Source organism: Budorcas taxicolor, chromosome 17, assembly GCF_023091745.1.
Source record: "Budorcas taxicolor isolate Tak-1 chromosome 17, Takin1.1, whole genome shotgun sequence".
Lineage (NCBI taxonomy): Eukaryota > Metazoa > Chordata > Mammalia > Artiodactyla > Bovidae > Budorcas > Budorcas taxicolor.
In genome coordinates, this window is record NC_068926.1 from 72,867,526 (window position 1) to 72,887,879 (window position 20,354).

General features: G+C 61.1%; 2 protein-coding genes across 5 annotated transcripts in view; both read right to left on the minus strand.

Annotated features, from left to right (window-relative positions):
- The window catches only part of TXNRD2 (thioredoxin reductase 2), a 28,100-nt gene extending 15,447 nt beyond the window's left edge, over positions 1-12,653 (minus strand). The window contains exons 1-9 of one of the 4 annotated variants that reach the window (XM_052654948.1): positions 11,610-12,033; positions 10,920-10,985; positions 10,557-10,763; positions 7,617-7,673; positions 7,357-7,498; positions 6,934-7,008; positions 6,248-6,326; positions 5,776-5,838; positions 4,848-4,918 (exon numbers count right to left, since the gene is read on the minus strand). In XM_052654948.1, coding sequence (XP_052510908.1) covers positions 4,848-4,918; positions 5,776-5,838; positions 6,248-6,326; positions 6,934-7,008; positions 7,357-7,498; positions 7,617-7,673; positions 10,557-10,763; positions 10,920-10,985; positions 11,610-11,616 — 767 coding nt within the window. In that variant the 5' untranslated portion in view covers positions 11,617-12,033. The other 3 variants (XM_052654951.1, XM_052654950.1, XM_052654949.1) reach the window with 3 other exon arrangements.
- Positions 12,654-12,798: 145 nt separating this feature from the next.
- On the minus strand, positions 12,799-13,653 carry LOC128062151 (proline-rich protein HaeIII subfamily 1-like). Its single transcript, XM_052654491.1, has 2 exons — positions 13,532-13,653; positions 12,799-13,390 (listed from the first exon to the last, which is right to left on the minus strand). Exons 1-2 carry the CDS (start codon positions 13,651-13,653, stop codon positions 12,799-12,801), a joined length of 714 nt encoding a protein of 237 aa, XP_052510451.1.
- Positions 13,654-20,354: the final 6,701 nt, after the last annotated feature.

The window sequence follows — 20,354 nt, forward strand, 5'->3', positions numbered from 1 at the left end:
AGGCGTTTTGTCTCTGCAGCCCCTGAGCACGCTCCCAAACCCTGCACAGGCGGGTGGGGAGTGGGGGTGGGTGAGGGTCCCCCCAAGCCCTGGGTGTCCCACTCCCACCTCAAGGTCACGGGGCCCCGCCCCTAGGCTGCTGGCTCCAAGCCGCCAACAGTGGGAACACCAGGAGGGCACGTCCTTGACCAAGCGCGGGCGGGTGAAACCTCCAAGGGGGCGGGCGTGTGCTGGGGCCCACAGTCACCTTGGACTCCTCCACCCCTGGCCCCCAGTTCATCAAATAAGCAATTCATTATCAAACAACAATCATCTGAAAAAGGCAGGATCCAAGGTCTTAGCCAGAGAACTCCCTTCAGGCAGACTCTATGAGAAAACACCCAAATCAGGGCCTGACACTGGCGCTGGGGGCTGGTGGAGCGCTGCACTTCTGTGGGTGAGTCTGAGCTGCGGGTGGGCTTTGCTGGCCCCCGAGGAGACCCTGGCCCGGGCGGGGCCACGGCTGGTGCCCGGCAGGCGCCCGCGGCAGGCCCTGGGGGCGGGGCGGGCCTCCAAGGCCTGCGCCCCCGGGCCGCGCGGCTGCGTGTGTTCAGGAAGCCCCCACTGCGTGCCCCTGGGTGCCGCCAACATGGCACGCCAAGGTGTAGTTGCCGCAGGATTACCCTGATCGCGGGCTGGCTGCCACCTCACATCTGGAGGCGGAGGAAGCATCAACAAAGCTTCCCCAGGCGTGAAGCCCTGGTCTAAGGGACTCTCCACCTGCCTCTCGGGTCTGAAGGCCCCAGTCCGCTCCCAGGGGGTCCGGGGGGCACCCACACAGGGCGAGGGCCCGTGGCCACCCCACCAGCACAGCCCCCCTGCAGGCAGGGGCTCCGGGAGCAGCTGCACGTGGGCTGTCCAGAGGGCTCCCAGACCCCTGGGGCAAAGCAGGCGGGTCACCCGTGGAGGCTGTTGGCCGCCCCGTCTCAGGAAGGTGACCCTGAGGGCGGTCCACACGGGGAGGAGGATGGACGGCCCCAGAGCCCACGGGCTGCGGGGAGCTGGCCAGCGGAGGCCCCGCAGCTGCAGGCTGAGGCGAGGCCAGGCATGCTGGGCACCCTGCTGGCCAGCTGGCCTCCTGGATGGGCCCCGGGGCATGGCCCGCCCGGCTTTGCGAGGCCTCCAGGGTGGGGGCAGCCCTTGGGCCCATATTCATTTCAGCTCCGTTTTAAAGGCGAGTTAAAATAAACACCAGGAATATTTATAAGGCAAATAAATCTGGTAGAAACAGCCCCTCGGAGTGTGAGTGGAGGCCCCCAGCCCGGCCAGAGCTGATAAAATACAGAAATGCTACTGTCGGCCCTCCGGCTTATTTTGACTGCGCACAGGAATGCAGGGAGTAAACACTGCCTCCCGTATCGCACTGTTCCAACTTGCATTCACAGCTCGGCACAAAAGCTGCGTTTCACAGAAGCATCGTTCGGGGATGTATCTCCAGCTTAATTTTTTTAAAAAACCATTTCCTCACATAAATCATGCTCAGAACGGAATGGGTGACTGATACATTGCAAACACTTTTTTTCCTTAAACAATAACATACCTAGATTCCTTCTAAACGAAAGAGCTAAAAAAAAAAAAAAGTCTTCTAAATGGTTTGGTGTTTTTTTTTTTTTTTTCCCTGGAAAAAATAAACACTTTGCTGACCCCGATATCTGGGGCTGTCTTCCCCAGCCGCGCACACCACAGGCCCAGCACGTGGTCAGCAGGGCGGCCACGCGGGGCCCTGCGCCTGGACCTTCCTGTGCCCCGGCCCAGGCGAGCCGCGGGCGGTGAGGGCCACCAGACAGCGGCCCCTCTTGGTGGCTGGACTCGGCGTTCAGAAGGCAACGCGGGAATAACCAACAAAGGAAAATGAACACATGGGAACGGAGTCAACGAAAGACCAAGGCTCAGAGAGCGCTGGGGCTGGGCAGACGCGACGGAGCCGCAGCAGCGGTCTCGGCCAGGACACAGGCCCCAGGCCGCGAGCCAGCATCCAGGCGGCTGCGCTGTGAAGGCCAGCGGCACCACAGTCTCCACGGCCCCCCGCGGACCTGTGTCACCCCCAGAAACCAACGCCTAAGAAAACGCCACAGGTCCAAAGCCTGGTGGATGGGACCCCGAACAGGGCCAGAGCAGGACCGGGCCCCATTCGGAGGAGTTTCCAGGCCAACCGCAGGCGCTCGTGGTGGGTGCCTGGGGCCCCGTCTTCACGCAGACAAGCTGCAGACGCCCACCAAGGCCCTGGGACCCACAGGAAATCCAGGGCTTTTGTCAAAAACCGTCTTGCTGGGCGGGGGCGGAGGGGGGAGGCTCTCCTCAACATGCAATGAATCTAACAGCAATTAAGCGTCAAAGAGCCTGAACCACACTTAGAAACCCGGACACTGGCGCGCTGCTGGGGCAAAGGAGGGCAAGCCGAAAAGACCTGCAGTGGTAAACAACACGAGGTTCAGCTCTGGCAGCAGGCCTGCAGGCAGATGAGAAAGAGGAAAGCAGAGGGCAGCCCCGTCAGAGCCACACGCTCAGAGCCACACGCGCTCACAACCACACACGCTCAGAGCCACACGCTCACAGCCACACATGCTCACAGCCACACGCTCACAGCCACTCAGACACACATGCTCACAGCCACATGTGCTCACAACCACACGCGCTCACAACCACACACGCTCACAGCCACACGCTCAGAGCCACACGCGCTCACAACCACACACGCTCACAGCCACACGCTCACAGCCACACACGCTCACAGCCACACGCTCAGAGCCACACGCGCTCACAACCACACACGCTCACAGCCACACGCTCACAGCCACACACACTCACAGCCACACGCGCTCACAACCACACACGCTCACAGCCACTCAGACACACACGCTCACAGCCACATGTGCTCACAGCCACACGCTCACAGCCACACATGCTCATAGACACACACGCTCAGAGCCACACGCTCAGAGCCACACATGCTCACAACCACACGCTCTTACGACCACACACGCTCACAGCCACACATGCTCATAGACACACACGCTCAGAGCCACACGCGCTCACAGCCACACATGCTCACAACCACACGCTCTTACGACCACACACGCTCACAGCCACACGCGCTCACAGCCACACACGCTCACAGCCACACGCTCAGAGCCACACACGCTCACAGCCACACACACTCACAGCCACACGCGCTCACAACCACACACACTCACAGCCACACGCGCTCACAGCCACTCAGACACACATGCTCACAGCCACATGCGCTCACAACCACACACGCTCACAGCCACACGCTCACAGCCACACATGCTCACAGACACACACGCTCACAGCCACTCAGACACACATGCTCATAGACACACATGCTCACACCCACATGCACTCACAACCACACACACTCACAGACACACGCTCAGAGCCACACGCGCTCATAGCCACACGCGCTCACAGCCACTCAGACACACATGCTCACAGCCACATGCGCTCACTGATACACATGTTCAGTCACAGATGCTCACAGACACACACACTTACACAGACATAGCTCACAGACATACTTACACAGATACATTCACAGAAACACACTCACACACACGTGTTCACACACACATGCTCACATTCACACTCACACTTGCACACTTCACAGACACACATGCTCACACTCATACAACACGCTCAGATGTACTCTCACAGGTGCCCTCAGACACACGCTCATGCTCACAGACACACTCACTGACACACACACACTCACAGCCACACATTCAAACCCACACGTAGACGCCCACACTCGTTTTAAACAGCTAGTGAACACCAAAGATGCCGTAACAGCAAGTGCAGAAGCCAGACCCCGTCGAGCCTGCCAGGCAGAGACAAGAGAGGCAGCCAGACACGACGGGGAGACAGACAGTGTGGTAAACGTGGCGTAGAATCACACCCTGCTTCCAGGGGGAAGCGCCCTGCACGGCCGGAGCCTGTGGAGGTGAGGCAGCGCAGCCCAGGCTGCAGATGGGAGCGGCCGAGGGGCCCCACCCGGCAGGGGAGGCCCGGTCCCTTTGGCCCACGAGACAGCTCCCACCCGGGACCGCGGTTCTCGACTGGACACAGCTCCGGCCATGCACATGGCGCGGAAGAAGCCCGAGATGGTCAGGACCCGCAGGCCGGGCTCCCCTGCAGCCAGTCTGGCCAGGGAAGAGAAAGGGGGCCCCTCGCGAGGGGCTGCGCCTGGGCCTGAAAGGATGCCTTGTGAGGCCGGGACAGTGAGGACACGCAGAGCACACAGCCCGGCACGCACACACGCCCACGTGCTCACAGACAAGCACACACACGTGTGGACACACGCTCACACACAGGCACACACACACACGTGCTCACACCCACACGCAGACCCTGCCCCCGCAGGCCTCAGGCAGCAGGCCTCCCCAGCCCCTGCACTGTGACAGCCGAGCCTCTGCCGCCCTCTGGTGGCCTGTCTGGTCCTTGCGAACACAGGTCCCCGAGACGCCCGGCAGCAGCTCCCAGAGCTGGACCCCAGGCTGGGAGTGAGCTGGGCCCCTGGGCCCTGCCGATCTCAGGGGCGCCCAGGACACTAGGGGGGCAGGTGAAAGCGGGACATCTGATCAGCGCTGGAAAGCGGCTGGGCTCCCCCCGGGGGCCCGCGGGAACCCTGATGAACGCCAGGCCTGCGAACAACAGCCACACCCCGTGACATGGCCCTGGGCGGGCACAGCCCCGAACACACGGTGCGGCCAGCTTTCCGCCTTCCCTCGGTGGGAAGGAACACGCCCTGTGCACAGGGGAGCGGGCCCCGGACACCCCTCAGGCCTTACGTTTTTCCAGGGGATTCCTTCAGCCAGAAGAGGTCATCGCTCGTGATCCCGTATTCCAAGGCACCTTCGACCTGTCCAGGAGAAGGGTCGATGTAAGGCGGCATCTCTGGCCCCTAGGGTGCCCACAGAGGAAGCCGGCTCGCAGATACCACCTGCGTGCGGCTGCACCTTCCCAGGAGCGGCTCTGGGCCGGGGGCTGGGGGGGCCGCAGCCTCTTCCTCCAGCTCTCCAGGACCCCCGGATCAGACCCAGGGCTGCGGGCGGGAGGGGCGAGGCCAGGCAGGCCGATCCCCAGGGCGCTGGGCTGAAGGCGGGGCGGTCCCCGAGGGACAGTGCGGTGGGCCCCGCGCGCGGGGGCTGTGCAGGTCACCCCATGCCCCAGCAGGTGGGGGCCTGGGACGTGTGCCCTCCCCGTGGCCCTCGGGAGTCAGAAGCGCTGCAGAGAGGAAATGGATTCCAAACAGTTTACGGTTCCAGTCAGCAAGAAAAATAAAGTTTCGTAAGTTTGCTCAAGGGAGCCCGACAGGCCTGGGTAACCAGGGACCAGAACATGGGCAGACTCGGCAGGCAGCGGGGCGGGCAGCCACCGAGTGGCCTCCCCAGGGCCCGCGGCTCCCACGTCTACCCCCTTCAGGGGGCGGTGGGAGCGGGCCGGTCCCCATGTGGGCAGCTGGGCTCATCGCCAGGTCCCGGGAGCAGACCGTGGCTGTCAGGCACTTTGAACGCAGCCTTGGCGGGCCCGGCTGCGGGCGGGGGTCACTGGTGGCCACTGATGGGCCCTGCCTGTGTGGTCACTCGGACAGGTGCCCTACCCGCCTTTGGAGACCTGTCCAGAGCCACCAGTCACAGCCGCCAGGTCCCCTGCCCTAGAGGCAGCTCCCGCTGGGTGGACCGCAGGGGTTGGGGCGCGTGCTCCGGGGACACTCACATGCGTGGGGTACCGCGGCCGACCTCCGGTGGCAATGACAATGTGCTCGGCCGAAAGCAGAGTCTGGGAAGAAACCGAGGGAGCCTCGGTCACCTAGGCACCCCACGGGCGCCCTCAGGCACCTCGCGAGGGCTCCACTGTGCCCAGTCACAGCCACTGCCTGTGGCGCCGGCCCCGCGGCAGCCCCGAGACGGGTCTGAGCACCGGCAGGGGAGCTTCCCAGCTTACACAGCGTCCCCAGGGAGGTCTCCAGAATCCCACAAGGCCATGCCGGGCTGGGCCGCCTGAGCCACGGGCAGCCTGGCGTGCTCGCTTCCTCCGTCACAGAGGACTGGGCCATCCTGGGCCCGGGGGATGTCGTGTCAACCCCAGTGGTGCTGATCACTGGGGACAGCGCAGAGGCTGCGCGAACCTGGGATCTGCCCACCCCGGCCCAGACCGGCCCCTGGGAGCCCAGGAGGCAGGTGCTCACCTCCTCCCCACCTTTGGAGACACCGCAAACTGTGTGCGTGTCGACAAAGCTGGCCTTGACGTTAAAATACTTGACTTTCCTGCAAAATAAAAACAGGATGCTCAAATGTGACCTCAGGCCACCCATGGCTCAGGGGTAGGGGGCATGGCTGCTGTCTCCCTGGGTCTCCCCGGACACAGGGACCACAGCCGCCATGCAGGGACGTCCCAAGGCCCAGCGCAGCTCCGGTGTGTGGGGACAGACGTGGCCGGGCCTCTGCTGAGCTCAGTCCTATCACCTGGACATGCTCCACCAGGAAGAGGAGGCTCCCAGTACTGGACAGTACCAGTACTGTCCCCCAAAACCTACCAACATTCTGCTGCCAAGGAAGGGGGCCAGCAGGCAGGGGACCAGGCCCCAGGAGGGGTGAGGGGCGCCTGGTGCCCAGAAACTGGCTTTTTCAAAAAAAAAAAAACTTCCCAACGGTGTTGCGTCTTTCCTTTCTAAATATTTATTTATTTGGCTGTGCCGAGTCTCAGCTGCAGCGTGCAGGTTCTAGTTCCCCGGCCAGGGATCAAACCCAGGCCCCGCGTTGGGAGCGTGGAGTCCGCCGGACGACCAGGCTTTCTCCGCAGTTTTCCCCACCGCCCCAGCCTGGGGAGTCCTCAGCGCCCACGACTGCCCAGGGCCCGGCGCGGCAGCAGTACCTGTCCTGCAGCTGGACGCGGTGGCCCCAGTTCAGGGACTTCACGTGGTTCTGGACAGCGTCCGCCATTGTCGCCCTGGTGATACAGGCAGCGCAGGGCTGAACGGCTGCACGGTTCAGGGGCAGGTCCCGCCAGGACGGTGCTGCTAAGGGCCCTTCACAGGCACACCCAGGGGCCACGTGCTTCTCAAGGTGGCGGGGGTGGAGGCCGTCCCTGGGCCAGGCCAGGGGCTCCCGACTTGGGGGCCCTGAGCAGACCACCCGCCACCTGCCAGGCCTGGGCGCAGCAGGGCCCAGGCCCCACCCAGGGGGCGGGCGGCCTCTGCCACCCGCCCCGGGAGACAACCAGAAGCCTGGCCCATACATGGGGGTGAAGGGGCTGCCCGGGGGCTGCAGGGACCCTGGTCCCCCCGCTGCCCCTCACCAGTCGTGTGGGGCCTGGGCCACGCGCCAGCCGTAGTGGGGGGCGTCGCGGATCATGCCCCCCAGGAGCGCCGCCTGGTGCATCAGCTTCTTGGGGATGCAGCCGACATTCACGCAGGTGCCGCCGAGGCCCCACCTGGTGCCTGGGGGCAGGGGGAGCTCGGGTGAGCCGCCACCCGGCTGACTCCAACTCTCCCGGCCAGAGGGCTGGGCTCGGCCCCTCAGGACTGATGCCTGCCCCCACCCGCAGGACTGGCCTACCTCGGGGGGAAGGCTCCACGTAGTCCAGCACGGCCACCTTCTTCCCCAGCTGGGCGGCTAAGGACAAGGAGCAGACAGGTGAGCACGCTGGGGACCAGTCCACCCGGGGGCTCAGGGCGCCCAGCAGGCCTCTGGCCTCGGCCACACTGCCCAAGGACAGGCTCCCGGACTCTCTCCCTGACCGCTCACCAGAGCAGTGCTGCCCAGCCAACCCCGCCACCCTGCTCCAGGGCAGGTCAGGCCCGGGACACCACAGACAGGCCTCCGGCCCCCCTCACACCCCTCTTTCCTGGACCCCATGGAGGGTCCCAGTCCATCTGCTCAGAGTCCCCAGCTGGGCACTGCTGCCTCTTCTCAGGAAAGCAAAGCTCAGGAGTCAGATGGCAGGTCAGCAAGGCCCCAAGACGGGGAGCAGGACCAGATCCCACACTGCAGCCCCGCCTGGAGCCCCCTCTGCCCCACGCCCTGCTCCCCAAGACCCCCCCTCTGCTGTCTGCAGGTCCCCAAGCCGCAAGCCCTACATTCTGAGCCCAGGCACAACTGCGGCTAGCCCCAGGCCCTGGACTTGCGCCCCGAGGGCACGAGTGTCTGACACTACAGAACACGCTCGACTCGGGGCTACGACGATCAGAAGCAAGCGTGCAAGTCTTCATCAACAAGACCACTCCATTCAGCGGTGACCGACGGGACCCGGCACTGGATTTAAAGGCTGTGGCCGAGGGGACTCCTCAGACACAACCACACCCAGCTTCTGGGTCTGACCAGGACGGGGCAACAGGGACCAGAGTTACCCTCCTGCTCAAAACAACCGAATATCCTGACACAATGTGTAAAATGCTGGTGTCAAGAAACAGAACAGGAGAAAACGAAGGCCAGCGATCTCTGGGAGCAGGAGCGGGCAGATGTGAACCCCAGGAACAGGGGTCCCGAGGACCCAGCCCAGGAGGGGCCGGGCGTTCTCGAGAGGAGGTGCGGTGGAAGTGTTGCCCAGCCTCCTGGGCCGGTGGGTGGGCTCAGGAAGGTCGTGTCTCCCAGTAGTCAGGCTTGGACTGGGCCCCACACCAGGCCTGCCTAACAGACCTCATGCAAAAGATTTGAAAAGACCAGGCTGTCCCTACCTACATCTCAGGACACGCTCTGACACGTTTCTAGGAGTACAAAAAGACCCAGAACCCAGCAAAAGAAAGTGAAAGAGTGTAAGTTGCTCCGTCGTGTCCGACCCTTTGTGACCCTGTGGACTGCAGCTCACCAGGCTCCTCTGTCCGTGGGATTCTCCAGCAAGAAGACTGGAGCGGGTTGCCATACCCTCCTCTAGGGGATCTTCCCCACCCAGGGATCAAATCCAGGTCTCCTGCATTGCAGGCAGACTCTTTACCAAGTGAAGCCAGCAGGGTAGAGTCCAAAGTGTCTGGCGCTCTAACAAAAATTGCCAGGCACACAAAGGAGCAGAAAGACACAGCCAGTCCACGAAGCTGCCTAGAACTGGCAGTGACGTCAGGATCAGCGGAAAAGCAAGCAGAGCGGGGGGCACAACTGCACTCCACGTGTGCGAAGAGCTAAGAAGCCGTGTGAAAGGCAGAAAAAGGCTCCCGCGTCAAACTGCAGAGATGACACCGCGCCAAGCGGTGGGAAAGCTGCACCGGGGGGCTCTGTGCACACGTGCGGCCGACGCGCCTGGCTGGGCAGTGGAGACGGACACGGCGCTGTAAAGCAACTGTGCTCCAAGAAACGTGCTTTGAAGAACCGGCACCGAGTGGGGGTCACGGTGGAGCAGACACCGCAGACGCCGTTATTCGGGAGCCTGCAGGCAGGAATGGAGACTGGCCACTGTGCAGAGAGCTGGGCGCGCTCGGAGAGGAGCCGGGTCAGCTGGCGCACGCGGAGCCAGCATTACCCGCGCGGAGGAGCAACTCATGGCTGATCAGCGCCACGGATCGATGAAAACTGCGACCCAGCGGTTTCCCCGCCCTTTTTGTCTCCTGGGGCCGGTTCTGTGGAAGACAACTCCGCGATGGATGGTGTCGGGATGACCCGAGCCCATCACGCTTCTGTGCACTTCATTTCTATTGCCGTGACATCGGCTCCACCTCAGGCGTGAGGGCCCAGAGGATGGGGAACCCTGATCCACAGACCCACAGGGCTCGGCGAACTCCGGCAGGAAGGGAATTCAGCACGCACCGGAATTGGCATGCTACCGTTAAACTGCTCAAAAGTAACGGAAAGAGAAAACCCTAAAAGCAAGCAGAGGAGGGAGACACACAGCAGAGGAACGAAGATACAGACGGCAGATTCTCATCAGAATGGACGCCGGGGCGCAGACCGGGCAGAGTCCGAGGCGCCTTGTGGGGCGACATGCGGGCGTGGGGCGAAGTCGTCGCCTCCGGGCAGGGGTACTTATGTCTCCTTATGTCCCCTTCTGGTGATCGTCTCCCAGTGGGGAAGAATCCACATGCGTCCTAGAGCCCATGCCGCACAAGCAAGGAAGCAACCGCAGTGAGAAGCCCCCCAGCAAAGAGCAGCCCCGCTCCCGCAACCAGAGAAAGCCCGGGCAACAGAGACCGGCATAAACAGAAAGCAACAGGAAATACACTTGGCGGTCACGGCCACACAACCCCGCGGGTGCAAAATGCACCGCATCAGGCGGTTTAGACGAGTGATCTACACGGCGTGTGACTCACATCTCAACAAAGCAGTCTGAAAGCACGAAACACTCGGGATAAAACGGACATAGACGTGGAAGACCTGCTCATCGAACGGGCGGAATGCCGCTGAAAGGCGAACAGTGCCTAGACAGGGGGCACAGCACTCGGCCCAGCTGCTCCACTCTCGGGGGGCACAGCACTCGGCCCAGCTGCTCCACTCTCGGGCGGCCCTCCAGCAGACGCACAGCATGCATCCACACAGAGACACACGCACACACAGTTTCCAATAGCCACAAACAGGAAACAACCCAGTCCATGGGCGAATGGAGCAGCCACAGGTGAGATGGACGCCGAGTCCACGCAGCCGTGTGAGAAGGCGAGGCTCCAGATACACGCAGCAACACAGACGATCTCCACATAACGGGGCCCGTGGGAGAGGCCCGGAAAGTGAGGATACTTGCAGCGCGAGTCCATTGAGACAAAATTTCATAAAATGCAGCGTGATCTACAGTGAGAGAAAGCGGGCCACCAGCTGCCTGGGGAGGGGGACCAGGCCCGCGGCAGAGAGCACGCACGCAGGGCACACCCTCAGCCCCCAGAGCTCCACTGCATTCCCGGAGGACCCGCCGCACCAGCCGCATGCGGGATGCAGGACACGCACCTTCCTTGGCACAGGCCAGGCCGCCGGATCCGCCGCCGATCACCAGGAGGTCATAGCATTGCCGGCCTGCAGGGGTGAGGGGGGCGTCAGAAGGAAGGACCGGGACCAGCCAGGAGGCGCCACCAGGGAGGCCGCCCACATTCCAGGGCGGTCCCGCAGCCACAGCCGGCCCTGTGACGGTCTGGGGTGAGCACGCGTCCCCCAGCACGCACTGACCCCCGCCACCCACATCAAGAAGGCAAGTGAGCTGCCCTGAGCTCAGCGTCACCCGATGTCCTGGCAGGAGCGGCGGGAAAGCTTCTCTCGAGTCCACCTGTCGGGCCGTGCGGCTCAGCCGCTCCAAGTGCCCACAGAGCCTGGCGGGGCAGCGGCTCTGAAACGCTTCTGGGCCCCAAGGAGGCCGCTTGCAGCCCCCACCCCTGCCCCTGGAGGACTGGCTGCCCCGTCTTCTCCCCGTAGAAGGCCCTGTCTGCAGATGCTGCCACAAAAAGCAGCTCAGAGACAGCAGCACTGGGGTCCGCAAGGGAGGGCGGAGGTGGGTGTGTCCTCAGGGGCGGCCAGCTCTGAGCCAGGGACTCCCAGCACCGGGCCTCGGCCCGCCGCCCGTGGACAGAAATAAGATCAGCACAAGTTCGGGGGCTCTCTCCTCTCCTCTGCTCAGGGAGGCGGGGACCCGGAAGAGGCGCCTACCATCCATGGCCGGCCCGCCGCGGTGCAGTGTCCGTGGGGTCTCCCTGGCCTGCAGAGCCCCTCCGCCAGCCCCACTCTCCCTGCCCGCGTGAACAGACGGCGCGAGGACTGTGGGCTTATCTTCCACCGTCTGCTCTCCCCAGGGGGCACACCCAGCAGCCCCCTCCGCCTGATAAGTGGGGAGGAGGCGGGCCAATGGGCCTCTGTAGGCCCCACTGCGGGAAACAGCCTTTAAGACCTGTGGGCTCTGAGCAGCCTGTCTGCAAGGAAGGACCGCACTGGACCCCAGAGAGGGCCCTGCGCCAGAGCGCCGGCTGGGCACGCACCCGTGCACCCCAGGGCGCCTCACAGCCTGGCCCCTCTGCTCGGCCTGCAAGCTCTGCCGCCCTGTGTCCTGAGCCCTCCCCCGCCAGGCTTTCTGCTCATCCCTGAACTGGGGCCTGCACAGGGCCAGCAGAGCCCCCAGGAGCAGCGCCCCGCGCCCCGCCTAACAAGCCGTGACCGTCTGGCCAGACCCGCGCGGCCTCCCCGGCCCCACGCCCCAGGGCGCCAGCTACCCACAGCCGGCAGGGCGCGGCGCTCCGCCCAGGGCAGGGACGTGTCGGGAGGGGTCGGGGCGCGTGGTGCCCCCGAGGCCCCCTCTGGGGTGCCCCGCCCCCGCTCGGGACCCTGGAGGCGCCCCGCGCCCCTGCTTGTGGCCGCGGGGGGCCCCTGCCGGGGGGGGGGGGGCCCAGGACCCCCGGCCGTCCAGGGCTCCGCGGTGCCAGCCCCCGCCCCCAGGGCGCCCCAGCACAGCGCGGAGCGCCCGCCGGCGCAGGGACGGGCCCGCCCGGGTCCCGCACGTGCAGGGGTGGGGCAGGGCCGTGGGGGGCGCGGGGAGCCCCGGCCGGCGGCCACCGCCCCTGCGGAGCCGGGAGGCCGCCCACCCCCGCCGCGGGCGGCCCCCCGCGCGGCCCCGGCCCGCGCCCGCTGACCTGCGGCGCCGCGCGCCCCGCCCAGCGCGCGGCCCCGGAAACGCGCGGCCGCTCCGCGCAGCGCCGCCATCGCCGCCCCGGGGGCCTCGGGCCGGGCTGCCCGCCGCGCTGCCTGCGCCGCCGACCGCGGATACCGAGGTGCGTGCGCGCGGCCGGGGCCGGGGCCGGGCCGCCCGCGGGGTCCGCGCGGGGCCGGAGCCACGGACGGGGGGCGGCTAGGGCCCCCGGGCAGGATCCTCCCGGGACGCGGGCTCCCAGCTGGGCGGGGGCTCCGGCCCGAGCTGGGGGGGCTGCAGCTTCGGGCGGCGGCTCTGGAGCTGGGGCTCCGACCTGGGGCGGGGGCTCCGACCTGGGGCGGGGGCTCCGACCTGGGGCGGGGGCTCCGACCTGGGGCGGGGGCTCCGGCCCGAGCTGGGGGCCTCTGGCGTGGGGGCAGGAGGGACACCAGGCTGGCGGAGGGAAGGGGGCCGGGTTTCAGGAGAAGGTCCCCTTGGGCACCGGCCGGGGCTTGGGGGCGGGCCACCGCAGGGCTCTGGGACCCGGACTCCCAGGTCGGCGGTTTCTGGGAGAGTGTGGACCTGGGACCAGGCTGCAGAGTGGAGTCTGAGCGCCTCGGGTCCCCGGGGAGCGGGCACGCCGAGGCCCAGGCGAGGGCTCAGCCGTGCCCCCCGTCCCACTGGCAGGCCTGGGGCCTCCTGGGCCGTCCGTTTTGTGAAACTGGGCAGCCTTCCCAGGAAGAAACCTGGGCCCCTCGGCCTGCTGCTGCCTTTGAGGTTTGACCAGCAGCTTCCTTTGGGCTTGTCGGGTCTGATAGACAACGGCGGACACTGGTAACGGCATGGTACTGGACTGGCTCAGGGGCCGCCAGGCCTTGGAAAGGGAAAATGCGGGTGGGGTGTCGGGGCCCGAGGGAGTCAGAGGGGAGGCACAGGTCCCCGGGACCCCCACCCGAGGTTGCCTGCTGGACCTGGCCTCCTGCCCTCCTGCAGAGCTGGGCAGTGTTGCTGGACGTGTCGCTTCTTCCGGAAGCTGTGAGCTTGTTGGGTGGACACCTTGTGGGGATGGGGCATCGCAGGGAAGTGGCCTTAAACCGTGACACACAGTCTGCTCTTTGTTCCAGTCTTTACATGAGGCCTCGTGGCTGGGTCTGGCAGGGACCAAGTCTCCTCAGTGGGTGATCGGAGGCCACAGTAACCCGGGGTTTTGAGCCCTGAGGGAGGTCAATTGAGAAGATTTTAAACGTCGAATTCTCAGGTCTCTAGATGGTGACGTGAGGCCACGGTGGCCATCTGCTGTGTGAATGAACGTTTGTGGAGACATCAGGGTCGCGTGGCAAGGCCACTTCCATCTGGAGCAGAGCTCGGGAGATGTGGGTGCCGCCGTGGCTTGTGCGGTGGCCCACATCAAAGTTCCCACCACCGTGTCTCCCTTCGACACGCAGGGCTCTGTCAGACCGAGGAGGACACGGGCAGTGACAGGGCTGAGTCCCAGGCCAGGAGGGAGGGAGGAAAATGGGAAAAACTGACGTTCCGAGCGTTGTACGGAACATTGAGTAAACAGGAAGGACTGAGGGTCCGGCGATGACGAAACGTGCAGGTGGTGATAAAACCTCAAAGGCATCCGCTGGGCAGGACTGGACTCTGATGACCCACAAGGCGTATTGTTTTCTCCTCTGAGGCAGAGTTTCTCTCTGTGGGCACTTCCATTTTTGATCAGTGGTGAAGTGAAGAGTATTCATGTTTACAGACTGGTTCTGGTCTCACTTTGTTGTTCTCTAAGTCGTGTCCGACTCCTTGCGACCCCACAGACTGCAGTGCGCCTGGTCACCCTGTCCATCACCAAATCCTGGAGTTTGCTCAAACGCATGTCCACTGAGTCGGTGATGCCCTCCAACTATCTCATCCTCTGTCACACACAGGAGTTGCGAGTTACCTTTTATTTGGGGTAAAATGAGGACCATAGCCTGGGAGACAGCATTTCAGGCCGCTCGGGAATGCGCCGCAAGAGGAAGGGGAAAGGTCAGTGTACAGGTGATTTTGACGAAGGGGAGCGCTTGCAGTCAAGTCTGCGGAAGGTTGCTGGTACAAAGAGCAGCTGTTGCCCGGAAGGAATCCAGTGCTTTTCTAGATACAAGAAGGTGCAAACACTGGGCTCATAAAATCAGCTCCTGAGAATAACTGGCTCTCTGAAGACCTGTCCTGCCGGTTTTCCCTGAGCAGGGAGGGCCTCGTTTCCCTGAACTCCTTCGGGGCGTGCTGGAGGTCAGCAGCTGCAGGGGCACGTGACTTAACCCTTGTGGAAAGCAGCTGGCGAGTTTGTCACTGACCAGGATCTGTCTCCCTCTTTTTTTTTACCTTGTTGGCCGCGCTGCGTCTCCACTGCTGCGCGGGCGTCCTCTAGTTGCGGCGAGCAGGGGCTACTCTCAGCTCTGGCGTGTGGGCCTCTCGTTGCAGAGTGCGGGCTCTAGGGCGCACAGGCTTGGTTGCTCCACGAAACACGGGGTCTTCCCGGGTCAGGGGCCACACCCGTGTCTCCTGCGTCGGCAGGCAGACTCTCCATCCTTGAGCTGCCCGGGGAGCCCTGTCTCCCCTTATTATTTTGCTTGAGGACAAAAATGACTCTCCTCCCTCAACAAAAGCGTGTTCCACGTTCTCTGCATGCTTTTCGCCTAAGAACGCATCTCCGCTTCCCTGCCTCGTGGACAAAGTTGATTCCCTTTGCTCGGACTAGGAGGAGTTTTATTCTCACGTGTTGATTGAAGTTTGTAACCATTAGCAGCCTTTATTTTATAGAGAGAATGAGGAAGTAGACGGCTGCAAAGTATCTGTCCTATCCCAGTATTCTGTGGCAGATGAGCCAATTTTGTGAAGATAGGCGCGCATAATCTGTAAGGTTGGAGGAGGAAATGGCAGCCCACTCCAGCGTTCTTGTCTAGAGAGTCCCACGGACAGAGGAGCCTGGCGGGCTACAGTCCACGGGGTCGCACAGAGTCGGACACGATGGATCGACCCATGTTTTCACCTTCAAATGTCTTTAGCCTCTTTGTTATATAAACATCAGAAGCCAAAGTAAAGAAACTTAAACTCATGCCTTCTTGATCATGAATGTTTCAGCACTTCCTCTTATGTGGAAATTAGACAGATACTTGGTGACAGGGAAGTTTAAATGGAGGTTGTCTTGTTCAGGCTCCAGGAGTACAGGAGCAGGCCTCTGGCCGACCTCTGACCCTGCCTGGATCACAAGCACATCAGTCCTACCGGCAAGTCAGGTGGCACTTAGATAAGAAAGGGACCGGGCCAGCCCCAGGCCCCTGAGCCTCAGCCAGCCCCCTGAGGCCTAGGAATCTTAGGACTCACAGGCGAGTCAAACAGCATTGTGAAACTTAAACCGCAACTGCAGTATTTTTGTGCACAAACCGACGATGCTGTCGGTCTGCTGCCTGGGATTATGAGCGGGAGCCCCCAGAGCTGCAATTTGGAGTCTCGCCTGTGCGGTGGACACACCGCCCAGGACCCTTCCCCTCTGGGACCGCAGACTGCTGTGACGTGGGACTTGCCCACGGTGTTCAAGTCTGGGTGTGGATGCCGGCTCAGGACTTCCCCACACTGTTCAAGTCTGGGTGTGGATGCCGGCTCAGGACTTCCCCACGCTGTTCAAGTCGGGGTGTAGAAGCCGGCTCAGGACTTCCCCACGCTGTTCAAGTCGGGGTGTGGATGCCGGCTCAGGACTTCCCCACGCTGTTCAAGTCGGGGTGTGGATGCCGGCTCAGTCTGGTGGTGTGTGCACTATTACTTCTCTCTTGCTTCTTTTCTCCTAATGACTGTATTTGGGAATTTTTAAAAATTGTCTCATCTATTCACTTTTGGCTGAGCTGGGTCTTGTTGCTGTGGCTTCCCTGGTGACAGGGAGCAGGCGCTGCTCTCCAGCTGAGGAGCGCGGGTTGCTCATTGTGGAGGTTCCCCGGCTGCAGAGCGTGGTTGTAGCCGCACACGCAGGGCTAGCTGCTCCGTGGCCTGTGAAGTCTTCCTGCACGAGGGACCGAGCCTGTGTCCCCTGCGTTTGCGGGCAGAGTCCTAACCGCCGGGCCATGAGGGAAGTCCCTGGATATCGAGATTAAGTTGGATAATCTTCTGTTAAAAAGTGAGATTGCTTGTTTGTGTGTAACGAGTGCTTTCTCTTTTTGACAAATGCCTCAAACCTAAAATGAAAGGAAAACTTTTGGCAAAACAACGGGATATCTATTGTTTAACTTAACTTGGTAGAACTCTTAAGGTTTCAAATTACCAAAAAGAATCTGGGAACGGTTTTTAGTCAGACTGGAACACAGTCATTATGGAAAGAGAGCTTGTCTGAATGGTAACGGGAGGACGTCCTCTGTGGCCCAGTGGCTAAGACTGCACTCCCAGTGGGGGGGCCTGGGTTTGACCCCTGGTCGGGGAGCTGGATCCCAGACGCTGCAACGAAGACCTGGTGCAGCCAAATACGTAAATGAATATTAAGAGAGAGAATAGTGACTGGATTTGATTAAAATCAAGTTTATAATCTTAACTTGCCGGGGTCCAGCCCTGGTGGATCCAGGGTGATTCGAAGGGGAGACGGAGTAGGCAAGGAAAAACTTATTTATTTAGAAATATAAAAAGAGGTTAGGAAGAAATAGCATAGTGGGAAAATTTAGTGGAGGAAAGAGGCTGAATAACTTGGGTTACGTGGAGAACTAAGAAAACCTCGAGACAAGAGGTTCGCACCGTCTACGTTAGGCCACCAGCGCCCGTTTGAATAACGGAGGGTGCCCCGCCTCGGGCTCCCTCTCACGTGGGTCTTAGAAGCCAGGGCAAGTAAGTAGACATGGCGAGCCTCCACGCCCCAGATGGGAATTCAGCCTGAGAAGGAGAGAGAGGGAGAGAGAGAAAGAGAGAGAGAGATTTGACATGGGGGGAACCAGTCTTTCAGTGACTGGCCCGTCCTCTATTGTCCGGAAAGGCCTTTTACACTTTTGGTTGTACATAGAGATCAATGGATAATACAAAATTGTGCAGCGTCAGCAGCCCTGACTCCTATCGAGACCAGGCTTTCTCTCTGCATACCCAGCTGTATACACAAGTCTTAGGTGATTTACATCACCTTCTGGCCAGAGGGCCAGTTAACATTTTACGGCCCTTTTCTGATAAGGGTCTGTCAACCAGAAAACCTTAAAAGTGTTGTTCTTCCCAAAGTCTGGTGCCACTCTCAGAAAGCACTAAATAAAGTTACATTCTTACACAGCAAGGAGGCAACAATTTATAACAATGAAAGAGGAGTACAGTGATTCATAACAAAGAGAAAATTAATTAACTCAAAAGTCTAGTGTTGCTAACATCAAAACTACTGTATTCCTATTTCTGCATCCCGTTTACATTGATTAATATCCTCCCAGGTGCCTAAAAGATTAACGATATGGAGGCCTGGCAGCAAACATTAACTCAACAAACTCTTCACCAAACTAATTCTTAACTCTAAAAGGCCCTGTATCTTTAAGATGTTTTAAGCTTCGTGCCTCTCTCGGTTGGGGGGCTGTAAGCAATCACAAGTTTTAAAAGTCTCCAACTGTCAGGCAAGTTAGAGAGCCCTCAGACATCCTTTCATATGCGGGAGACTGTTCACTGGAGCTCTGAGTTAACTCTTTCCAGAGAAAGGTGGTCGGGGATAGCCGCCGGTAATGGCACCCCACGCCAGCACTCTTGCCGGGCAAATCCTATGGGCGGAGGAGCCTGGTGGGCTGCCGTCCATGGGGTCGCGAAGAGCCGGGCACGACTGAGCGGCTTCACTTTCACTTTTCACTTTCATGCATTGGAGAAGGAAATGGCACCCCACTCCAGTGTTCTTGCCTGGAGAATCCCAGGGGCGGCAGAGCCTGGTGGGCTGCCGTCTGTGGGGTCGCACAGGGTCGGACACGCCTGAAGCGACTGAGCAGCAGCGGCAGCAATGTCAGAAGCGTATAGAATAGCAGACAGTAAACAGATTTTGGTTTCGGGGGAGACGCTCAGACAGGGGATCCCTTGAGACCTGACTCGCCTTGCCCATCGGGCCTCTCCGCATGACCTTGTCATGGGTGGGATCTCCTGTGCTGGCCCCTGGCACAATGTCCAGTCGGCACGATACTAGCTTATTTGACTAGTCAGCCAAGGAGACTTACGTGTGTTGCAACGTTATGTCATGCTGACAGCTCTAAAGATACACCTGTTTGATGAGATGAATGCTTACTAAGCTGGTTTTATTTAGCAAAGATTTACCCAAGTACACGAGCTAGAAAAACGGTTGAGTTGGTGCTTGCATCTTTGGGAGTTTTAGGAAGGTTTACTTTACGAAAGTGCCTGTTCCTCTGGAAGCCAGTCAGGATAGAGTCCCAGGAAGGCATCGCAGAACTCTGGTCATACCATCTGGAGGTGGGGAATGAGCGTAGGCATAAAAATTTGTGCCTAGCTATGCTTCAGTCATGAACAGTTACATAAAACCCACTAGCCTAGGTAAGCGTTGCTCCGTGTCTCTGCTCCGCTTGGTATCTTGACCCGAATCGTGCCGTAGCAAGTGGGGCAGGTCGACACCCCTGCGCTGTGACACCTGAAAGCCCCTCTGGACCCTGAGGTATCATCTCAGGGAGGCATAGACTCAATGCTTCCAATTCACTGTTCTCCCTTTTCAGCATCAGCTGGTTGCTCCTGGGGGATCCCTGAGTCCCTGGAGAGGCACCAGGGGGCCCAAGGTTTCAGGGACTGGTGGAATTGAGGGGCTGGGGAGAAGGGCCGAGGAGGCAGGGACTGGGGGAGGAGGGCAGGTGGGGGCCACGTGCTCCTGTGCTGACCCGGAGGAAGTGAAGTGGGTGGGGCCAGCCGGGCGGCTCCTGCCTTGGGGCTGCAGGGACCCCACCCCCACCCCCCTCCACCCCGCCTAGGAGCGGCAGAGCTGTCCTCCCTGTGGTCTGCGGGTCGGGAGCCAGAATCACAGCAGACAGGAGATGAGGCCACAGCCCCCGGGCCTCTGTGTCCCACGCCGTGCCCCACACCACCCCAGAGCACAGGCCCCCGGCCCACGCACATCCCTAGTTCGGGCAGCTGCCCGGTTCCCCCTTCCTGAGGACTCCCCCTGCTGGCGACGGAATGAAACACCAACACTGCAGAGTGGTTTAAATCTTTATATTTTAACCCTTGCTTCTTACAGCTACTTTATTTTATATCCCTAGCACAACAAGCTACAGGGCAAGCTGCCAAGCACTATGATTCAGAGACTATACAGTGCGCAGGCGCAGGGCGAGATAACCTTTACCTGGACTTATTTACTGCAGCGAAGACTGTGTTTTGGGGAACTTCCTTATCAACTTAGAATCCGTTTTGTCCCAGGGTCTATTCCTTTTGAGGAATCAGAGAAACATCCTTGTGTGCAAGAAATGTTCTTTTCCCACGGGAACAAACAGGATTCTTAGCTGAACATCTCGTTTGCAAGAATGTTCAGCCCTGGTTGAGAGTCTCGTTTGCAAGCACTTCTCAACCTTCCTTAAACCTAGTTCCCTACACTGGGCAGAACATCTCGTTTGCAAGAATGTTCAGCCCTGGTTGAGAGTCTCGTTTGCAAGCACTTCTCAACCTTCTTTATACCTTGTTCCCTACACCCCCTCCTGCCCCCCATGCCCCACCCCCACGCTCTCAGGCCTGCCTTTCACGGGGAGGCGGGGCGGCCTGTGTGACTCCTGGCAAGGACCCGCCTACCCCCGACACGTCGCCCTAGCAGACACGTCGCC

Bases quoted from the DNA above. Each gene is read 5' to 3' on its own strand.
- LOC128062151 (XM_052654491.1), bottom strand. From the start codon at position 13,653: ATGCCCCATCCCCACAAGGTGTCCACCCAACAAGCTCACAGCTTCCGG. The intron at 13,391-13,531 runs GTGGGGGTCCCG...GTTGTCTATCAG, and splicing joins GGTCCAGCAGGCAACCTCGG to ACCCGACAAGCCCAAAGGAA.